This window comes from Channa argus, chromosome 18, assembly GCF_033026475.1.
Source record: "Channa argus isolate prfri chromosome 18, Channa argus male v1.0, whole genome shotgun sequence".
NCBI lineage: Eukaryota > Metazoa > Chordata > Actinopteri > Anabantiformes > Channidae > Channa > Channa argus.
This window is the reverse complement of record NC_090214.1, coordinates 9,385,212-9,407,511: the sequence shown is the minus strand read 5'-3', so window position 1 is coordinate 9,407,511 and position 22,300 is coordinate 9,385,212. Positions and strand designations below refer to the sequence as shown.

At 38.4% G+C, this 22,300-nt stretch overlaps 1 protein-coding gene across 8 annotated transcripts in view; it reads left to right on the top strand.

The window, feature by feature from the left end:
• The window catches only part of znf618 (zinc finger protein 618), a 42,574-nt gene extending 22,243 nt beyond the window's left edge, over positions 1-20,331 (top strand). For 6 of the 8 annotated variants that reach the window (XM_067483779.1, XM_067483778.1, XM_067483784.1 and 3 more), the window contains exons 5-15: positions 2,902-2,991; positions 5,357-5,437; positions 5,861-5,950; positions 6,271-6,360; positions 6,628-6,717; positions 7,867-7,944; positions 9,584-9,628; positions 11,414-11,491; positions 12,117-12,275; positions 13,486-14,585; positions 15,069-20,331. In XM_067483779.1, coding sequence (XP_067339880.1) covers positions 2,902-2,991; positions 5,357-5,437; positions 5,861-5,950; positions 6,271-6,360; positions 6,628-6,717; positions 7,867-7,944; positions 9,584-9,628; positions 11,414-11,491; positions 12,117-12,275; positions 13,486-14,585; positions 15,069-15,617 — 2,450 coding nt within the window. In that variant the 3' untranslated portion in view covers positions 15,618-20,331. The remainder of the gene's footprint in view (positions 1-2,901; positions 2,992-5,356; positions 5,438-5,860; positions 5,951-6,270; positions 6,361-6,627; positions 6,718-7,866; positions 7,945-9,583; positions 9,629-11,413; positions 11,492-12,116; positions 12,276-13,485; positions 14,586-15,068) is intronic. The other 2 variants (XM_067483780.1, XM_067483781.1) reach the window with 2 other exon arrangements.
• The last annotated feature ends 1,969 nt before the right edge of the window (positions 20,332-22,300 follow it).

The window sequence follows — 22,300 nt, the reverse complement described above, 5'->3', positions numbered from 1 at the left end:
CATAACACGAAAAATCCAACAAAATCCAGCCAGGACTGTTGAGCAGCTAGAATTCTGTATCAGACAAGAGTGGGACAATATTCCTCTCCCCAACTTAAGAAAACAGCCTCCTCACTTCCCAGACATTTATAGAAAGTTGTTAAAAGACGAGGGGATCCTACACAACGAAAAACATCACCCTGTTCCAACAAATGAGCTAATATTTTCCATGAAATGGTAAAATGTCTCAGTTTGATTTGTTGTTTTTGTTCTATTGTGAATAAAATATAGTTGATGAGATTTTGGAAATTATTCTGTTTTTATTTACATTTTACACATTGTCCCAGTTTTTCTTGAATTGGATTTGTGTTTCTCAAGCAATTTAGAAGATCTTCAGAATGAAAAGTTGCAAGTTAGATTAGGATTGAATCCTTACAACATAAACACAACATGAAGGAGCATGAAGGTTTCTACAAACACCGTTTTTATCACTGCCAAATCAAAATGAAAACTCCATTTACAAGCAATTCAGTTTATTCCAAGGCATAACCCTGTCATGCTGATTATCAAATAAAATGTAAAATGGATGTAGCATTTTCAGTTTTGTTAAACTGACAGTCTTCAACATTAACTTGAAAATGAAAATGCAAACTGTAGTGTGGCTTTTGAACGTGAAATGGGTCATGGTTTTAGTGCTTATCAAATCAAAATTAAATGGAAATGCCAGTTTGCATTTTCATTTGAATACTGGCACGGTTGTTTTCCGAAACCTTTCATAGACCTCTATTAATGGCAGGGTCCGACATTCAGTTTGCTGCGTTACACGACCCCGAAACTCACATACACTCTCAAATCAAAGGGTGTTGAAGGTCACATTGTTGTTTTGGGGTTGTTTTTTTTTTTTTAGAGACACATAAAACTAAAGTAAATGTCTCAAAGTGACTGGGCTTGTCCATCACAGTAAAGAGCCCAGTCTGGAAGAAGAATGCATCCATAACCAATTATATTCATTTGTTACTGATGCACTCTGAATGTGTCCTCACCTATGCTTGCGGCAATGATGTTATGTGAGCTTTAATTACACTGACAAATGCCAGGATCCCACTAATTTGTGGAAAATAGTTTTAGTCACATTAATTTGTGGCAAAATTATAGAATATGCATAGTATTAGAGCCTTGAGGTGTTAAAAGTGCAATTACAGTTGGGTTCGCTAATAATTGCTGTTACAGCTCTATTTCCTTGTTGCAAATTAAGCATAAATTTCATGAACCTTTTCACTGTGACGTAGTTTTTTTTTTTAAATCAACTGTGTTAGCTGTAAGTGGCCACTTGTATCACATTCCTAGAACAGCCAATTTTGTTTGTTTCCAAAATAATGAAATTTTATCAGTCTTTTGTAATGTATTGTTGGTGGCTGTAGCTCAGTTGGTAAAGGCAGTTGTCCAAGGGCCACAGGGTGAATGGTTCAATCCCTGGCCCTGGCTATATGTCGAAGTGTCCCTGGGCAAGACACTGAACCCCTAACAGCCCATTCCCCTCCCATGCTGTGCAGTGCCGGTCCAAGCCTGGTAGAAATTGAGGAGGGTTGCATCAGGAAGGGCATCCAGCACAGTAAAAACTGTGCCAAATCAACATGCAGAGGATGATCACAGGATAGGCCGAAAGGACAGTAAAATTCTGTCATATATTTAATACATTTTTTAAATCAGACAGTAATTGCGCTAAGATTGAATCAAAACCATCAAACAAGATTTTGGGTGTGTGAGGTGAGGGTCGTTCTGCTGTGGCAGCATCAGACACATTAGGGTGGCGAGAAAAATATCCTCTGTCACTGCACTGGAGCAGAAAGGTTACAAATAGAGTTTGTCTTTCAGTTAGGCTGCACCTCACTCTTTATGCAACAGATTGCTCTCAGAAAGGACTTCACTCTGTGCCAAAAGACACCTCAGGTGTTCTTAATTTTCAACAGCCACCTGGCTGCACAGTGCAGCAGCCTACCACCGCAGCAAAATTAGCAAGACAAGTAATCTGCATCCCTTATGTCCTTAAAATCTAGTGGCTCTCAACACAAAATAATTGTGAAACTTAATTTTTAACATGTAAATTAGAATCATTATCAATGCACATTCTAAAATGTTTTCTTGCATAATTTTCACTGTTCCAGTTAATATCTCTCTCTGAATCACGGCCCAACCAATCAGAGATGCCCAATAATAATGCAATGGCAATTTATTATTGTATTCTGTATTAGATGTTTGAATTTCTTAATTTGCAATAGACATTTTATATGGTTTGCTACTATTCCAATAAATTAAAGATTTCTTTTATTTACCTATGATGGCAGAAGTCAGAAATATGACATGAAAACATGAAAGTTCCTCACACCTGTCCTCTCAGAGATTCATCAGCATTTCTGTCTTGTCCAACTATTCCGTGGTTATCTTTCCCTTGTTCGTGTTAATGCCATCAAATCCTGCCTTGTGTATTTTTAACATTCTTTATGTGCAAATGCAAAATGACAAACGCAAACACAAACACTGCTTTCCTTGCACCTTTTTCTATGAGAAGATGTTTGAAAAGCATTTGAAAACACCTTCGGATTGTCACCTGCTTTTTAAAATTATTTATTTTCACCTGTTTGTGCACTGTACCTCCAATGTCAAGTCCTCTCATGTTTCCCCTGCTGTCAGTAGCCTACTAAGTGTGAAGTGCAACAAATCTTTTTTTCTCTTTATATTTATTAGGTTACTATAAATCCAGATGGCATTTTAGTATTTGGTCATCCACAAAACACTGCTCGTCATCGTCAGTAATGTTCATTATCCTCCTACCTGTGTGTTAGTCATATATAAACAGTGCCTTTCTCGCTCTCTCTCTCTCTCTCTCTCCCCCTTTCTCTCTCTCTCTCTGTTCATCTGCAGGTAGCTTCCGTTACTCCTGTGATATCTGTGGCAAGAAGTATAAATACTACAGCTGCTTCCAGGAGCATCGTGACTTGCATGCAGTTGATGGTAACCAGGAGTTCTTGCACAATTTGAATGACAATTTAGGTTTTCTTAGAAACCTTGACTTGAATTTAAAAACCATTAGAAAGCCTTTAAGGAACTTCCCATTTGACACGGTCCTCTCACTGCAGAAGCTCACAGCACTTAAAGCAGAATACCATGTGAAGAGAAGCAGATCAGAAAAGCAGCCCACATTTTAACTAATGAAAAAGTACACAAAAGTACACAACGCACTATCCAGTGAGAAGTAATGGCTTCTTTCTTATGCAACTCTGATTCTGAAAGCATTGGGATGCTTTGCAAAATTGAATAAAAACAATGACTTACAAATAATTCAGAACATTTATTTGATCGAAAATGTTGTCAAATTTATCAAATGGCGAAATTAAGAAATAGTTGTTGTTTTTTTTTAATGTATTCTCATGTTGAATTTGATGCCAGCAACACATTAAATGAAAAAGTTGTGACGGGCATACTTACCACTGTTTCATTACTCTGCTTTTATCAGCACCCAGTGTTTGGGACCTGATGAGACCAGTTACTTTAGTTTTGAAAAGACCCTTTTCCCCTCCATTCATGCTTTATATGGGATTTCAACAGCTCAACAGTTCAGGGCCTCCTTTGTTGTGTTATGCTTCACAATGCTTCTACTGTTTTTAAAAGGGTGACAGGGCTGGACTGCAGGCAGAAAAGTTTAGCACCTGGACTATTTTACTACAGAGATGTGATTTTGTAACTTTACCTAAAAATACGTTGTCTGAATGGCAGAATATGTTGCTCCAAAACCGCTATCGTGCAGCATTAATGGTGCTTTCACACATGCAAGTTACCCAGGCCTTGTGCACTAAAGCACCCTTTCTTTCACTGTAGAGTTTTTGGTTGTATTTGTGAGGTAACAAGCTGTGTTCAATGAGTTGTTTTCAGGCTGTTCCTGAGCCAATACTATAGTTTCTATTACAGACTTATCTGTTAAAATGCAGTTCGAGATCATGGCCATTCACTATTGGTTTTTAGGCCTGAATTCTTTGCGATTTTACATTGAGAATGTTATTATGTTTTTGAACTATTTGCCAGAGTGGTTAACCTCTTCGTCCTGAGTGGTTAACCTCTTCGTTTACAGTCAGCCCTTCTTCTTATTCTGCTCTTCTTATATCCAACCATAATACTCTCCTTTTTTCAATTGAACTAATTCATTACTATTTATTTATTTATTTTTCTGTTGCCCCTGTTCCAACATTTGAAATGTGTTGCTGGCATGAAATTTAAAATAAGCATAGAGTATAATTTTTTCAAGAAAATGTAATTTCTCAGTTTAAACATTTGTTGTGTTGTCTTTGTTATGTGTTAAGTTATGTGTCATTATTATTATTTATTTATTACTACATTATTTAATTTTGTAGTTGCTTACACACAATTTCAATTATTTATAGTATGTGTATTTCAGACAGGTTAGTTCTTAGTTTTGTGTCATTACGTAAAGCCTACTATTAAAGAATTTACTGTAATTTTCCAAATTTCTATATATTTCCTTTGCTAATAGCACAAAAAACACAAATTAGAACTGATAAATCTTTGGCTTTTCACTTTTTCATTACATTACGTGTTGTATTGTTGAGGTGAACAAGCTGTAAAATCCATAGTTACCTCGATGTTTCACATGTTTATGAGGCGGCAATGGATGTTTGGCTCAGTTGGTAAAGGCAGTCGTCCACGGACCACAGGGTGAGTGGTTTGATCCCCGGCCCTGGCTATATGTCAAGGTGTCCCTGGGCAAGACACTGAACCACTGAACCCCTAACAGCCCATTCCCCTCCCCAGCTGTGCAGTGCTCCATAGCTCTTGCTGGTCCAAGCCCGGTAGAAATTGGGTAGGGGTGCGTCAGGAAGGGCATCCGGCATAAAAACTGCCAAATCAACATGCGGACGATGATCCGCTGTGGCGACCCTGAACTCATGGGATAAGCTGAAAGGACTGTAACAGTCTGCATCTCAGTCTAGTAAAAATAAACATTGAGTAGCACAACCACAATGACAGGAGTGAATGGAGAAGTGAAGTTTAAGATTTGTTGGACATTTGTGGAGGAGCTTCGGTTTAGGCTAAACTGAAAGGACAATCTGGTAATCGAAGAGTTTGATATGTTGCACATATGACGTTATTTTACACACATAACAACGTAATATCTTAAATGTGTGCATATTTGCTTGCTGCATTGCTGTCACGCAGGAAATGTGTCTCAGGCCAACATGTGTGTATTCCATCTCGGAAGCAATATGAAACAGACAAAATTACATCTAATGATAAGCCTAAGTGTTAATAGTATCGTTAAGTAGTAAGAAACTTTCCTCTCTGTCCTTCCTCCCTCTTTTCCTAGATCCTTACGAGCAGGTAGTGTTGCCTGTGGACGGCCTTAAAGAGGAGGAGCCCGTTGAACCCTATCAGAAAATTGGACCAAGTAAGACGGTTTGATGCACTTAAGTTAGGTCCACATCTTGGTTGAAAAAGAAATGCTTACAAAATGCACAGTGTAAACCTGACATGAACACGTATGTCATAGCCCAACAATTGTGACAAATTGTGATAATTTGCCACCATAACTCAAAAATTACTGTGTAATTTGTCATAATTAGTTTTTGCATTTCACTGATTAATTAGGAAGAGACAATCAGAAATTACAATCAAGATGTATTTGTTTACTTTGCATTGAGACTCCTGAGACAACCTAATCCCACCTATGTCCACTTCAGTGTGTTGGACACATGGTAATGAAATACCTTAAATCTGAGTGATAATCCATGGTAGAAAAATAACACTAAGCATATGAGCTTACTCCACACAAAAGGTTTCAGAACATAAGTCCAAAAGTCCTCCTTCGCAGGGGAAAAAGCACTCGCCCTCCTCCACAGAGACCGCGGGTTCAACCAACGGCGACAGGTGTCCCTTCAAACACAATTGGCAGTGTTCGCAGGTGGGAAGCCTGCATTTGTTGCACTAATGACTCCTGTTTGAGGGAATAAAATGTGAACCTCACACTTTGCAGGGAGACTTTCATGCTTTTATCTTAGCCTAACTTCACAGTTAAAATTTTCAATTCGGTAAAGCCTCATCCCACTCTATCTGGACATCTTGTTCTCTTCTTCTACGTTCTCATTTTATCACTTAATTTGTTAAACTGAGCACAACTAGTCTAACAATTTGGACCTAACTTGCTATGATACAATATGAGGTTTTATCACAAACATGGACAAACATGAACAAACAAAGGTTTGTGTGTTTTCTTGTCTCCAGAAACTGGGAGCTATGTTTGTGAGTTTTGTGGGAAGCAGTACAAGTATTTTAACCCATACCAGGAGCATGTTGCTCTTCATACACCAATGGGTAAGCATGTTTGAATTTCATTATTTTAGATTGCTCAAGATATTCATGAAGTAAATTATTTGTGTGTAAGATGGTACAGACAGAAAGCCTTTTATCATGTTTTATATGTTTTAATCAATTTGTTTGCACATACACTGTATTACTGTTAAATAACAATGTTAGTGATGTTTTTATAAAACCAAAAATAAGCATCATTTTCTCAGCTGATGTCACTGGTTTCAATTAGAGCACTGAATTATAATTTATTCTAAGACTCTCTTCATGCAGGTTCCTTTGATATAAAGGCTTCACGGGTACAGGAATGCAGTAGCTTGGACATGAGTAAATTTGGCCACAGCCAAACTGGTAAAATAAAAAGTAAGAATTTTTTTTTCTTGTACATTTTTTAATGTTAGCAAATTTGTCATATCTCATAACCTCATGATATGAACAGTTCTACTCTCTCCACACAAATACAACACACTGGATTATGACCAAAATTTAAACATTAAAATTAATTATCATGAATTGTGTACCTCCTAAGAAACAGGAAGTATTTGTTACTTTTTGCTCAGTGCAAAAATGTACAAATTATTCACAACAGTAGTTATTAAAAATAGGAAAATAATCAGGTGAACATGATCAGAAACCAAACAGCTGCTGTCTAAACTGTTGAATGTGGTGTGAGTTGAGCACCGACAGCTGTATGATCTTGGGATAGTTGGGTTTGAGGGCAGGCATCTGAACTGTGGTGACATCATCTTACTATGTTATACTTACCTTGTGGAAATCAGATATCTGCGAACCCTAACAGATTGAATGTGTGGTCCTAGGTCACCAGGCCACTGTATTTGTGGAAACCCTGCTGGAAAGTATTAACCTTTAGTGAATTTTTAATTGCACAATTTAAATGATTGTTCACTGAGAATCATTTATTTCCTGTCTATTGCCTCAAGAGCCACATTAAAATTATGATTAAAAACATGAATATAAAATTTAATACAACTTGCACAGATTGTCCCGTTTCTAACTAAATGTCTCTTTAAAGCTATCGTGTTAAAACTCTATTTTATTTAACGTATTACCTAAAATCCTTCATCATCAATAATGCAGATGACTGTACATAGCATTTTTATATCACCAAAACCTTTTTCTTTCCTTCTGCCAAAAATGTATAATGTTTCTTTCAGCTTGTATTGCATTTTCTAGTTTATGACATCCCTTCATCCACTCTGATTTTGCTAAGACACCATAAAGAACTATTTAAAGCAAGGGACACACTCGCATCATAGAAGTGGGTCAAAATAGATGAAATGAAGAGGAGGAATTATACCTATACTTAAATCTCAAATTAACATTTGGGTCCATCGTGAGGCTGTTAGCGTGATTGATTTGCATGCTAAACTAAAATTAAGTGTAAATTGCATCTTTGCTTCATCTTAACTGCTGTGTAAGTTCACAGCTTATTATCCACATTATTTTGCATGGGCATGCCATTTGTTGTTCCCCCTGTATTTTCACCTACAGACAGTCCATTCAGGCGGAAACTGGAGAGTGGGATCCAGTCAAGTCTGGTTGACACAAACAGTTCGCAGAATTCAAGCGGTGAGCACCGAGTGATTTATTTTATTTCGATGCATTTCAGTGGAAATGTATCCTTTCTGCTTCAACAGTAAAAAGCATTTTCAGTTCTGCTCCAGAGCAGGTATATGTGTTGGTATAGATAGAAGCAGTATTTCTGTAGACAGTGCTCTGCTACTGATGCCAGGCTGAAAATTGAGATGGAGGGGGAGCTGAGGATGTAAAGAGGTTTGTATGACCTACCTTGCATCAATTGTTACTATATAAAACTCAAGTCCAGGAGCTCTGTTGTTGTTATCATGATTACTATTCTACTCCACACTCAGACCATGAAAATGGAGACCTTGTTAAACACAGCGTTGGATCATCTTTGGTTCTAACAACAGCTGCCACACATTAGTAAAGTGACTTGCAGTAAATGGTCTAGATAACACATTTTTCTTTATCGGCTTCATACTGTGAGCTATGCTGTTCTACATTTCTGTCAGTTAAAGACCTGCTTCTTTCTTAGCAGAGATTCGTGTCTGAGCTTTTCTCACTAGTTTGAAGTGCGGGGGAATATGTGATGTCATATATTTTTGTGCATCAATCAGTAATATTCGAACCAGGTGACAGGTTTTATGATGGTTTGCTTCCTTTACCCGGTTACTGATAAAACCTAGTCAAATCATCTTGACATAATCCCAAAGCAGCAGATTAGTTAAGTGTTAAAATATTACCTAAGAAGAATATTTAATTTCTTACATTGTTTTTATTTGTTATTTCTTTCATCATGACTTTTTGATGTTATAGAGACAAAGATTTAAGACTTAAGATTTAAAAGCAAAACATTTTTCACTTCCAGTTGAGAGCAGGTAAGACAGAGAGAGAGGCAAATGCCTATAATTGGTCTTCATACGGCACCTCACACGTGTTTTATGATAACTTTGGCATTTTCTTATGTCTCTTGTGCTCAACTTCTAAAGGTGACCTGTCTACTAACTAGCATTTAGCTTTGAAGGTGGGAAACTAAACAAAAAAAAAAATAAAAAAATGTAGCAGAAGCAGGGACTGTGCAGTGTTGGTGAGGCTCAAACCAGCCATTGTACAATCCTACAAGAAGATTTCATTGCACCCTTAGCTTGTTTACAGGAAATGTGAAGTTGCTATTATGTGCTCCAGTTTAGAAAGTGGCATAAATAGGGGAAAGAAAGGTGATATGATACTTATCTGTGGGCATGGTTCCACTGTTATGATCACTGTACTTATGGTAGACGTGATGACTCGGAAATTAGGGTTATAATTTTGATCTGAAAGAAGCCGAAAGCCATTCTTTATTTATACTTTTTGTTTTTGGAAAATATTTTGTCCCTAAACCTGGAACAATCAATCCGTATCTTTTTTAATAGATACACTTTTTTACTTCATTATATACTGTAAATATCATCATAGGCACCTGGACAAAATATCTGAGGCCATGTTCTGCACCAAAAAAGACATAGCAATATTCTAGATTTAGATAAACTTTTAAACAATTACTGTTTGATTGCATTACTGTCATGCTTGCAAAAAGAAGGCATTTAAGTTAAAATGAAGCATTTTTTAATAAACAAGGGGAAAAAAGCTGTAGATAACTGCTCACTGTGTGCAGTCTTTAACACCCTACCTATCCGCTTGTCCACAGGAACTCCAAGCCCTCTGGTGGCGAGCTCCTTCTCTACAACACAGAGTAAGTCCAACCCCACCTTCATGCTCAAAATGAAATGTATGCATATTGCACTCCCCCTCATTTCACTTTTTTTTTCTGGTATGTTTTTATTTTTGTTAATCTGCCAATGTTTGGTGCAAAATTGATTTGCTGCTGTCGTTTCTAGTGCTGTACAGCAATATTGTCTAGTACTAAATGGAGTCGAAACTGCTAAACCGGACTGCTGCATTTTTACAATGTACAGTGACATGCAATAATAACCCTTGTGCAATTCATCTACTCTGAAATACTTCACACTCTATTATTATTGACATTCATTCAATTTGTTCATATAGTTTTGTTACCTTTCGAACCTGACTAAAAAGCCCAATGTAAATATAAAGAACCGTGTACTTGGGAAAATGGGAACAAAGTTTTCAAATCTTATCTTAAAATGTTCTTGTTCATTTATTGTGATTACACACAATGTCTGCAATTAGCCTCTTCATTATGACACAGTGGCTTTATAGGATTGTCAGCATATGTTTTATTTTAAAAACAGGATTCAATTATTTGCAAATCTCATCAACGCATATTTTTTTCACAGTAAAACATAAACGACATCTCAGATGTTGAAACTGAGACATTTTACCATTTTATGGAAAATATTAGCTCATTTTGAATATGATGGCAGCAACACATCTTAAAAGTTGGAACAGGGGGCAACAAAAGGCTGGAAAAGTAATTGCCGCAAATCAAAAACAAATGGATGAGCATTTGACAACTAATTAGGTTAATTGGCAAAAAACAAGCCTGATTCTCTACTTGACATCACTGCATGGGCTCAGGAACACTTCCAGAAATCAGTGAAAACGCTGTCTGTTTCCAGTGCATTCCACAAATGTAAGTTAAAGCTGTATCATCTAAAGAAGAAGCCATATGTGAACATGAGATAGAAATGCCACTGTAGGCTTCTGATACATACTGTATGAAAAGGCACCATCAATCCTGAAAAGTATCCTGAAAAGGCCTGTTTGAGAGCAACAGGCCTTGCATATCTCAGCGAGACAATGCTAAACCACATACTGCAGCCATCACAACAGCATGCCTTTGCAGTAGAAGAGTCCAGGTGCAGAGCTGGCCTACCTGCAGTCCAGACCTTTCACCAGCAGAAAACATTTGGTGCATCATAAAACAAAAAAATCAGCAACAAAGCCCCAGGAATGTTGGACATCCTACATCCTGCAAGTTCAAAATGAGCTAATATTTTCCATGGAATAGTAAAATGTCTGTTTCAACATCTGATATGTTGTTTATGCTCTACTGTGAATAAAATATGGGGTTGATAAGACAAGAAAATCTTTATTACATTTTACACATCGTCACAACTTTTTTTGAATTGGGGTAGTACATTGTGTTCAGTTATAGCTGCATCTTGAAATGGCATCCAAACAGCGTCTTACACTGTTACAGATATCTGTAGGTGGACATAAACGTTGTTACACATTTTAAAGTGTTTTAACATAAAGATGAAAACTTGTTTTGCCATATTTGATCTGAGGGCATGGATGACTATAAAAAAAACAATGCTTTAAACCACTATGTGGGAACTGTTAAACATTGCTGCAGTAATTTGAAAAGTTGTGCATAACCTTCACAAATTACCTCCCAGTACCCTGCAAACAACTCAGGCTGTAAAAACCACTAAGAAAACTACAGCTGTTGCATTTACCATAGATCTAGTATAGGTTAGGGAAAGGCTAGTAGGTAGGGTTTTTTGCCTTTGACAAAGAGTCCAAACTCTTGTGGGCCTTGTGATTTCTTTAGAACCCTACACTTGTGGTGCCTGTGGCATCCAGTTCCAGTTCTACAACAACCTGCTGGAGCACATGCAGTCCCATGCTGGTGAGTCCACGACTACTAACGCATGTTAAGTTTAACAAAGAAACAAATACAGAATGTGAACACACCCTCTTTGGCTGTGATGCATGTGAAAGACTATGTGACTATACTATTAATATATCTTTTCTTAGTTTTAGACATAGAAGTGTTGTAGACTGTTCAACCAAGGAATACATTGTTGTGAGGGTTGTTGCAGATCTGGACCTGAGGTTGCTGGTTATGGTTTTTTTCTGTTGAAAAACCTTTAGTGCAGTGTACATTTAACCATGTAAATATGCAGCAGGTACCTTGCTTACTCATTATTTTGTCATTTATTTGATCAATTTATATATACAGTGTCAGGAATAAAGACCGGTTTCAATCACAAGCAACCGTAAATTTTGTCATCACAGTATTAATAGTAAAAAAAGACCATGTAATTTAAAGTATGAACTTGCTCAGTTGTCTTGACTGCAGTTGTTTCAATGGTTTTTTGTTTTTGCTGGCAGTTGCTTTTTTTGTTTAATTTTGTGTTGCAATTTTAATCTTTACATTATTCTCCCCTGGAAGCACTAATCATACGCATTTTTACATGAGAACAATAAAAATTGTTGCCTCAGGCTGATATTACATTTCTGATTCTCCTTAGCTGACAACGAGAACCATACCAAAGGGGACTCTCCCAAAACCTCCTCTGCCTCGGGTCCTCAGGAGCAGCTGTGGAGAAGTTCTCAGGCTCAGGCCCATTCCTCAGTTAAACTACAAATCCAGCCTCAGAGTATCTCCCAGAGAAACCACACACTCAGTCGTAAGTACTGGCTCAACCTTATTAATTTCAGACTGTATATAGTTGTAAATTTCACAGTAGAGCTATGAAACGTTCCATACACCTCTTGACTCTACACCGTGTAATTAGAAATGTTGAGGTCTGGTGGTAAAGATATATACCATATTGTTGCAAAAGTAGCTTGACAAGGAGACAGTGAAAGAAAAGGGAAATTGACCTGTCAAGCAGTACTATTTGGACAAATTACCAACAATAAGTCAATTAGACCCAAAGACTGGATTACCAACCACGATGTTGTACCTCTGCACACACACACACAGACATTTTCATTTATGTTGTTTTTGAACTGAGTGCATACACTATGAAAGAGTTTAATGTTTTAAACTCTTCAGCTTATTACCAGTTGCCATTTCGTGCTTGGTCGAAGTGTAATTCTGAGGCTTTCAAAAACAAAACGGACTCACACTTTTAATCGTACAACTTCTTGCCCTGGAGACAAGTTCATAAAACCAGCGCTGTTTGAATTGCTATTTGCTACTGTATGTGGTACCTTTTTAACAGTATGATTTCATTTCATAATTCTAATGTATATCGCAATAAATCCCACAGCAGATTGAGTTGGATTCCTGCTCTCAATAAAACAAGTTCTGGCTACGATTATCCATCTCTCACAGTCAGTAAGCCTACCAATATTACCTAGCTAATAAAATGAGCAGCTAGTCGAAAACCCCACCGTACTCTCGTGTGAGCAACCAGCTATAGTTGCATCCATAGTATGTGTTGACAGATGTTTTAGTTGAAAAAAAACCTGCAGAATTTTCACAATATGGCACATAAACAAAAGCATGAAAACAGTTATCCAGAATTCAACACAGTAGAACATCAGTTGTACATTTTATGGTTTTGTATTCCCTTTGTATTTTTCCCTTGGCATACCTCTCTCCCCCCTCCCCCCCGCATCTTACCTATATTTCTGTATTATTAGGAAAATATATTCTATAAAAGAAGTATTGTCTTCTGATATATAGATATATATATCAGAGCAAAATGAAAATTATGGCACTAAGGTGAATAACTTCACCTTAAATCTAAGTTTAAATATGGGCAATGACGTCTTTTTTATTGTATATCTTGCCCTTTTCCTGTGTTTTCCGCTAATATATCAAATAAAAACATTTAGAAATAATCTTGAGTGTTTTCTTACCCATCTGTCTGCTGTTTTTGCTGACAGAAAATAATGGACTACCTGAGAAGGAGCGACAGCAGGTGGCTGAGCGCCTCTTACGGGTAATGTGTTCGGATCTGAGCATGCTAAATGTGCTCAACAGCAAGGACTTCCTGAAGTTGGCACAGACCCTTGTGGATACGGGTGCTCGTCATGGTGCCTATTCTACCCGTGATGCTCTTGGTAACATGAGTGCCTTGGCTCTGCGCCAGCTGCCCCGCATGTACAACCAAGTAAAAGTCAAGGTCACATGTGCTCTAGGCTCAAATGCTTCTCTTGGCATCGCTGTCACCTGCCACTCCCAGACATCTGGCCCAGATGCCTGTTATGTTTTAACAGCCTACCAGGTGGAAGGGTCAAGACTGAAGCGCTATGTTCTAGGTGTGAGGGAGGCTGAGCTTAGGGAAGGGCCGGAGCAGGTTCATCACTGGGTGCAAAATGTGCTATCTGAGTTTGTGATGTCAGACATTCGTACCGTGTATGTCTCAGAACCCAGAGTGTGGGCAGCAGGATTTGCAGGATCACCACTGGGCGGCGGTGGCCGAGGAAGGATATGCTTGCGATGCGCCGGGTGTTCACTCGGGGCAGTTGTCCAGGCTGTCCTTGGGAAGCGCAGCCTTCAGGCTCGAGGTCTGCATGAGTTGGCTGAGCTTCTCTCAACATGCAGAGACATTGCCTCCTGCACCACATTGTCTCTTCGTGAAGAACAATGCACAAACACATCCACAAGCACAACTGAGGAAGGTACTCAGGGCAGCCCTGCACAGTGCCCCACTCCTCCTTGCTGGGATCGCATGGCTGAAGCTCTCTTGCAGGTCCATGCCCACTTCGAACATATTTGTGAGGCGTATGGACGCAGTAAGGCCACGGCACCGCTCCTCCAAGGTCTCAACAAACATCTGCTAAGCACGCTGGCTTGTCTGTTGGCGCCTCTGCGCCTGGCAGCTCTGGAGCTTAGTAGCCAAAGGAGACCAACGTTACAGCAGGTGCTGCCTGTCTACCTACGCTTGGAGAAGTTTTTCACATCCAAAGCTGGAGAGGCTGGAACTGGGACAGCTAGTAAACTCTGCCACTATTTCCTAGAAGCACTTAAGGAAAACTTTAAGGTATCGTATTGGTTGACTTGTATCGTTTCTGTTGCTATTTTTTCTGTGATTAGCTTATTTTTAGAAGATTCAAATAGTGTAATTCTGGAGCCTGGCTATTTTTGGAAATCTCCCAGTGCTGTTGATATAATGTTGATTGTAGCACAGTATCTAAGCGTGGCATTCCAAAAAACCCTGTTTTCATTGCAAAAATTAAACTAGAATAAAGAAATTTGAAATGTTTAAACAAAAACAGCTATAAAAGGAACTTGTCTGAATAAAACTGCATTTTAGATCAAATCTGAAACCATCTTGAAATGGGTAAACATTACAAATCTGACATTTGATACAAGATTTCCTTACTTGATGGTCACTGCAATAACTTTCAGAAAGTATTGAGATTTAATATCTAGCCGAAGTAAACATAAATTTAAAATTATGTCAGTTGCATGACAGTAATTGTTTTTTAAAAGGTCTGAGATTCACTGAAATGTTTGTCTCCAGGTTGAACGAGCCCACCAGGTAGCCATGGTCTTGGACCCACAGCTCAAGCTGCGTTCAGTACCAGCCTACCAGCATGAAGACATAATCTCTCGCGCATGTGAGATGGCTGCTGACACCAGGGATGGAGGTATGACAGGTGGTGGAGGTTCAGGTGGTGAAGAACGAGACGCTGATGGTCCACCAACTCCTAAAATCAGCCGCGTAGAGGGAGGTGGAAACAATGGTGGCACCTCAAGGGGGACGTCCTCATCTTGTGCAGTGTCTGGTACTGATGAGAGTCACAGTCAAGTTAGACAAGAGATATTTCAGTACCTGGCTGAGCCTCTTCTCCAAGGGTCACCTGATCTCTTCCAGTACTGGAGCTCAGCTGTGGGTGAGAAGTTCCCCAGGCTTGCGCGCCTGGCACTGTGGCTCCTTGCTGTGCCTGCTGTGGGCATACGCTCTGAGTGTGTGACTGTGTGTGAGCAGAGCCTGGCTATGAAGAGGAGGCAGCAGGTTACTGCGGAAGAGATGAACAAACTCATTTTCCTTCGCTCTAACATTGGCTAGAAGACAAATCCAACCAACCCTAACCAACCAAACCTTCACCTCCAACCAATGACTTAAGACTATTATTTATATGCTGTAGGTTTAGACCAACTGTAAACTTCAATGTGTATGGACATTAACTACTTCTTGAAACAGATATCTACAGGAAAACTCACATTGTATAGGCTGCAGACACCCATAAATCAACACGGCTTATTAGATATTTTATATGGAAAAAGGACTATTGTAAAGTACTGTGGACAAAAATGTAGGGGTGGAACGGTAACTCTCAAAAGATTGTCCTGTTTGGTACGCGGTCCTCGGTGTGGGATTTGAGCAGAATGGGTTTCGGTCTTCTCACAGCTAGTGATTTGAATTACTCCAGCCTATTGACTAAACCGCAACAAGGCTCTAATGCTGTTACTCTCACTGGATGGAAACATTTTCAGGTAAAAAACGTTTTCACTGCTTGAAACTACCGTCATAGACCTCTGAAAACAATCCTACGAGTTTATAGTAGTTTTACTACTAGTTTTAAAGTCCAGCAGGGAGATGGCTGAACAAACTGTAGTGTATATAAAGTATCTTGTAAAATGATCATGTTCGTTGGTATATGACAAAGAGTCAAGCGGTGAGTCTTCACTGCCATTGCACCTCTGTGTACCAGATTTATGTTTTACTGTTTATGATTTACTGAGAACAATATTTTTCAAGATGGACAAAAAAACCGAGAGCTAAATCGTTGCGGCTAATTGGATGGTTGGTTCAGTGGCCCTCAAAATGTGGCTGCAGATTATTTGCATGCACTGCACTGCATGCATTTTTCATCCACCAGGTTACACAACCAGCTGATTCAACAGTAATTTCCAATATAATTCTTATTCTACAAATTGTAAAGAAAGGTTGTCCAGTGGTTAGTTTTCTTTTTTAATAATAACTTAAGAGGTCTTATGCTGCTACAAATGCAAGTCAAACTGCTAGACTTGCACAAAAGACCAACATTGTAAGGTTAATGAATAAAACTCATAACTCATAATTAAGTTTTCTTTACTGATATTTGCTTTATATACCTTTATATTAATTTAAGATAAGTTAGCTAAATTGCTCCACCAAACAATTGATAAACACTATATAACCAAAAAGATTGTTCAGTTGATAATGCAGGAATAGCACATCAGTCAACTCTGTGGTAAGAGACACCTACAGTTGTGTCTTTGTGATGTCTCAGTACTCGTATGTTGTTATGGCTGTCAGATAATCTGTATTAATGTTGCTAGCCATGAGTTTCATAGGCTTGTAGGCAAAGAATTAATCCATAACTACATAAATCCTTGCATGGTTGCCCACCATACATTGCTCACTGTGTTTGTGTGAGTGTTCGTTTTTCAAAGCTCGATTAGAAGACTTGTCCACAGGAAAGTTATTTACTTAATTATTCTAGTATTATAAGATAGCGTACCATAAACAGTCTTCCTTATGTGAGCTACAGATTTCTTTTTTAAGGCAATAAGCTTTATCATATGCCATATTCTTTACTTTCATTTATTATAAATGACTGTTCACGTGATGCTCCTACAGTTAATAACAAAAAGAAAATGATTTTCTTTGTTAAATCAATGGGATTTTTCTCAGGAATGAGTGCACCCAAGCAGGCACCGCCACTTTTTCCTCACTGTACCGAAAACACACCAAACTGTGACCTCAATGCCGAGGTATGTACTGAACCGTGACTTTTGTGAAACGTTCCACCCCAAATGCAGTTAGTGCCATTTGCAACAAACAAAGAGAGAAAAAAAAGCACCTCTGGTTTATATTATTTTCAGAATGAAGCAAATTCTGCCAGTACATTCACTTAAGTCAACACCAAGTGAAGTTTTTATTTTTTATTTTCTTTTAATGGATTCAAGAATACATTCAAATGATCTGATACCTCCTAAAATGACTTAGATGAATGGAAGTTATACTGTAAAATTTGTTTGTTGCCTCTGGTACTAATTTGTCAAGTACTAGTTTGTCATCACTGTTTGTGGGCCTTAAGTTTTTTCCTGTCCTCATCTTAAACCCTACAGTCAGAGCCAACATCTTGCCTTTTTATTACTGTTTAATGGCCTTCTTTTCATTATGGTTTCTAAAGTTTGTAGTGTTTGGGGTTTTTTTTTTCTTCTCCTACAGTTTGAGAGAGATATATGGCTCATGGTTGGACACAGTGTCCTCTAGTGGTTAAATATGGACAAAAGTGGCTTTTGGTGAGATTTGTGCTTTTGCCAAATGTTAAAAAGGTTTGGTTAATTAAGCATGTATGCTTTTAGAGTCATCTCACAGTTCATAAAAAAGGTCAGGAATAATTTTAACTATTACACACTGAAGCACAATTATCCACTGAAATGACTGAAATCTAGCAGATTGAAAACAAACCAGTGCACACAACATTAGCAGGTGAACTCATGAACTTACAGCTATATCTTTAACAGCTCCACGTGAATGAACAGGTAGTGTTTCTACTTCCTTGCCCAAAACTAACAGCTTTATTTATTTATTTATGTTTTCCAGAGACTACATAATCTCCCCGTTCTTTTTAAAATACGTACCTACACTGTAGTCGGACCATACTGTAAAACATTATGGTCTTCTTCTTTTCCCGTTTCCTGGCTTTGGCCTCCAGTTGATCTTAAGCTACAGTCACATTACACTTTTGTCTGTCTCTTATTCTTTACAGTTAATCCTGTATGCTGGACAAATTCAAACACCTATCTTCTGCTATTGCTCACAATTCATGTTGTTCAACTTGAAATTTAAGTCAAGCAACCACTTAATTGTGGTTTTGTTTTGGACGGAATTGCACAAAGAGACTACAAATTGTAACATGTTTGTGATCTCTGTAATGATGTCATGTTTATTATCAACATCAGAATCATGACAAAGAGTGTTAGGCAGTTTTGTTAAGCACACGGCCATCACAAAATAATGGGACTGTAGCTTTGGTTTAAAGGAGCACAGGAAGTTGGAAGTATGTGCACTGCACAGAGGAAATTTAAAGGGTAAAGCCAAAAACAGGTCACGGTCTTTCCAAAATGAGTCTGAATAATCCACTTAAAGTACTAGCCTCTGCTTTATTTTATATGATAAAATGTGTCACCTCTTATTAGAAATGCACATTAAGGACATAAATTATGCCAGTTAAAGTTGAATGGCTCTGCATTGCAAACAATTTCACAGCTACTAAACACATTTGAAACTGTAGCTCTACTTACCTCTGTTAACAGCTTTGTTAAGTGTTTCAAAAATGATTTTCTTCTTAATGGTTACTTTTTAAATTTAGGTTCTCGTAAGGAATTATGAGTATGTCTCTATGGATTTTTATTTAACATTTAATTTGTTTCCCTTGTGTTTTATCATTCTTGTTCAATGGTTTAATTCAGTGTAAAAAAAAAAATCATTACATTGGGTTCAGTTGAATTCAATGTAATCAATATGTATACTGCTGTTTTCACTGACAAACTGATTTATGTCACATTTATATTTTGGTACAAGAAAAATGCTGTAAATTATATTTAAAATTTAATTTTTTAAGTATCGATCCACTGTTTTACCTCAGTACTCAGAAGGTAATGTACTTCAGTGATTGGAAATCAGTTATTCATACCAAATTTAGCTTTGGTCAGAGAAATAGTCAAAATACTTCACATTGTCGGTTTCAGCAGTGATCCTTGATTGAGCTGACGAAGGGACTTTTCTTACAGTTTTTAAATAAGTATTTTAAATAGAATATGCTCTGGGACAAAATGCCATTGTTGACGTAATGATGTCAACTTAATTTTACCTAGAAATAGCATCTTTTTGTTGATTAAATGAGAATTATATCTAAGATATGCATGCTTTTAATAAGAGTACTGATATATAAAGTTATAAGCCAGTGTTTCTCATCAGATGAAGTGAATCATCTTGGCTCTGAGCAGACGTTACCTTAGACGGTCATTAAGAGTCAGACAAGCAACCAACACCAGACGGATATTTAACCTTTCCAGGTGGGAGTAGCGATGTTGATCATGGGTCGGTGTCTGTAAGTTGACATCGCCGATTTTCAGAGGATGTATTGTGTAAATACAAGAGAACTGCTGTTTGTGTGCCACAAGGGGGCGCCTTCATTTTAAAGATAAAGTAGGGAGCACCAATAACATTATACCTCTTTTTTCTACAGTAGCATTTCAAAAGGTTTTGATATAATAGAAAACTCAACTTAGATACTGTTATTAGAAAATTCAAATCAGCTGTAAGTTTTATTTTGTTTCAGGATTTTAACTTATTCAGATAATAAGAGTTCAGTTGTAAAATATGGTATAAGAATGCTTACATGGAGATTTGTTCTGTTAAACTATGGATTACAGTCTGTATTATCAATTCAGGTTAAGAAACTAGTGTTGCTTTCATCCTATTTTACAGGCATTTCTTCCTTTTATACTCTGCTAAAATGCAAAAAAATGTGTTGATTCTATTAATTTTGTGTTTTTTATGGCACTTTGGCAGCAGATTCCTGTGTAGATTCAGATCTAAGTTGTCTTATTAGTAAGCCTAATTTATACTTTTGTAGCAACACTATTTTTATATAATGGCAAAGAAAGGGTTCAGTGTCTTTTTGTTTTTCCTGTGTCATATATGGCAGCGCTGTCCCATGTTTCTTGAATACATTACCCACTGTAGTGTGTGTTGTGTGAATAAACTCCAAATCTGTGTCGAACTGTGGTGTACATGCAGTTACAGGAATAACTGTCTGAGTGTTGAGAGAGGGTGGCAGCTGCTGCTGAACCTGGAAAGTATTTTAATGTGAAAGTGTGTATTGAAGGTTTAGACAGATTGAAACTGAAAAGTTTTATGTTACCTCTGCCCTGCATTCAGGATGAAAGTAGTTTCTCATAGTCAAGTATAGTAAAATGTGTAGAAGATCAGCTTCTTTTATTTATGAATTTACAAGAACATGATGATATTTGACTACCTTCCCATAAATGAGAGTAGCTGCTTATGTGGCTGAGTGGGAGAGACGAAGGGCCTCAAACACACTGTGAGGGGGAAGAGGCCTTATATAAGGGCAGAGCCATTGAAGACTCACATGGAGAGTGAATATACAGGGGCTGCTTAGAGGTGCGTGCAAGTGTTCCCGGGGGGCTGTGGACAGGCCAAAAGAGCGAGGGAGGGAGACAGACAGAGGGAAATGGCAAGCAAGGGTTCATCACAGCCTGCTGTCTCTCTTCCTCCTCTCGTATCCCGGTCAGTCGGCCCCCAAGGTGCAGCAGTTTGCAGCCATGCAGAAACACCAGCACTCTTGTCTCCGTCGCAGCTCCCAACGCAAGGGCTGCCTACCAAAGCTTAATTTGCAGCACATGCTTCCAAGTTAGCCTCCCCCACTCTTCCCCCGCTGCCTCACCAACCCCCTCACCCACCACACGCACATAACACCACAACCCCCCTCTCTTCCTCCACACCCTGCTGCTGAAGGTGACGTTTTTCCACAAGCCGTTACTACAGTGAGATGCTAAGTATGTTTTTGTTTAATATGGCACATATGGGTGTAATGTGGTGTTTTGTGAGCCGGCCCTCATTTTCAGTCATTAAGAAAAGCAAAATGTGGGCAAACCATCCCACCCACTGGACAATTGCTTCCGTTTTGTTGTGGGTTACAGACTCGTGCAGTTGCAGATCAGCTTTTTTTCACACAAAGTTTTTGGGGCTGCTTTGAAATCAGATGAGTGAGAATATGGGTGGTTATTTTGTTTCTTTTCTTGGATGCCAGTGTTAAACTTTTAAAATTATTAATTAATTTCACTTTAGACTGTAATTTATTGGGGTATCCTCTGTTCCAAAATGTAATCAGTAGGTGGCAGTATCTAGCTTTTTATCAGTAACAGAGAGGATGCATTGAAGGCATCACCTGTGCATTATATTGAAATCCACCTCAGAATCCACAATATCCTGACTTTGGTTGAGTTATCACTTAACTCAACCAAAGTCAGGGTATTGTGTATTACATTCTATTACCCAAATAGTTTTTTATTGTGTTCAATACTTTCAAGGAGACATAGATGGAGACATTGTAATGTCACGCTGCAGCTCCACATTAGGATGTATGGGCGAGGTACCAGCTTTCTCTCTAAGAAAGCCAGATCTCCGTCCAGAAAAGACCGGTATCAAGTCCATTATACACAGAAACATGATTCCAACTCTAATTTCACAAGGACAAAGAGTTTTTAAACTTAACATTTTCACCCCGACCCATTAAAACACTTGGACCCTTGAGCTGAATGTAGCCAGCGAGACGTCCGGCTGCGTTTACTGTAACACAAAGTTCCATAGACTTTCCTTTGCCCTTGGCTGTTACACAACTGAAAGAGAGGTATCTAGGTTTTGTTTTCCAAGCCCGAATCAAGTGGTGCCATGCAGCTTTGCTCCCACCTCTGGCATTGACAAGGTTGGCACCTTCACCCCTGCCCAGCCAATGGCCATCACAGCTGTCCTGAACTGTCTGCTCAATGAGCATTGGAGGGACAAGCGGAAGGAAGTGTTCCAGTTTCCCTCTCCATGTCCTGTATGGAGGATCCGGTGCCTGATGCAGGCACCGTAGTTTCTCCTTCTCAGCAGGTGCTGATTTTTATCAGTAGTGACATGAATGTACAGAACTGCCAGGCTGTATCCACCCAGTTGCTGTCAGGTGT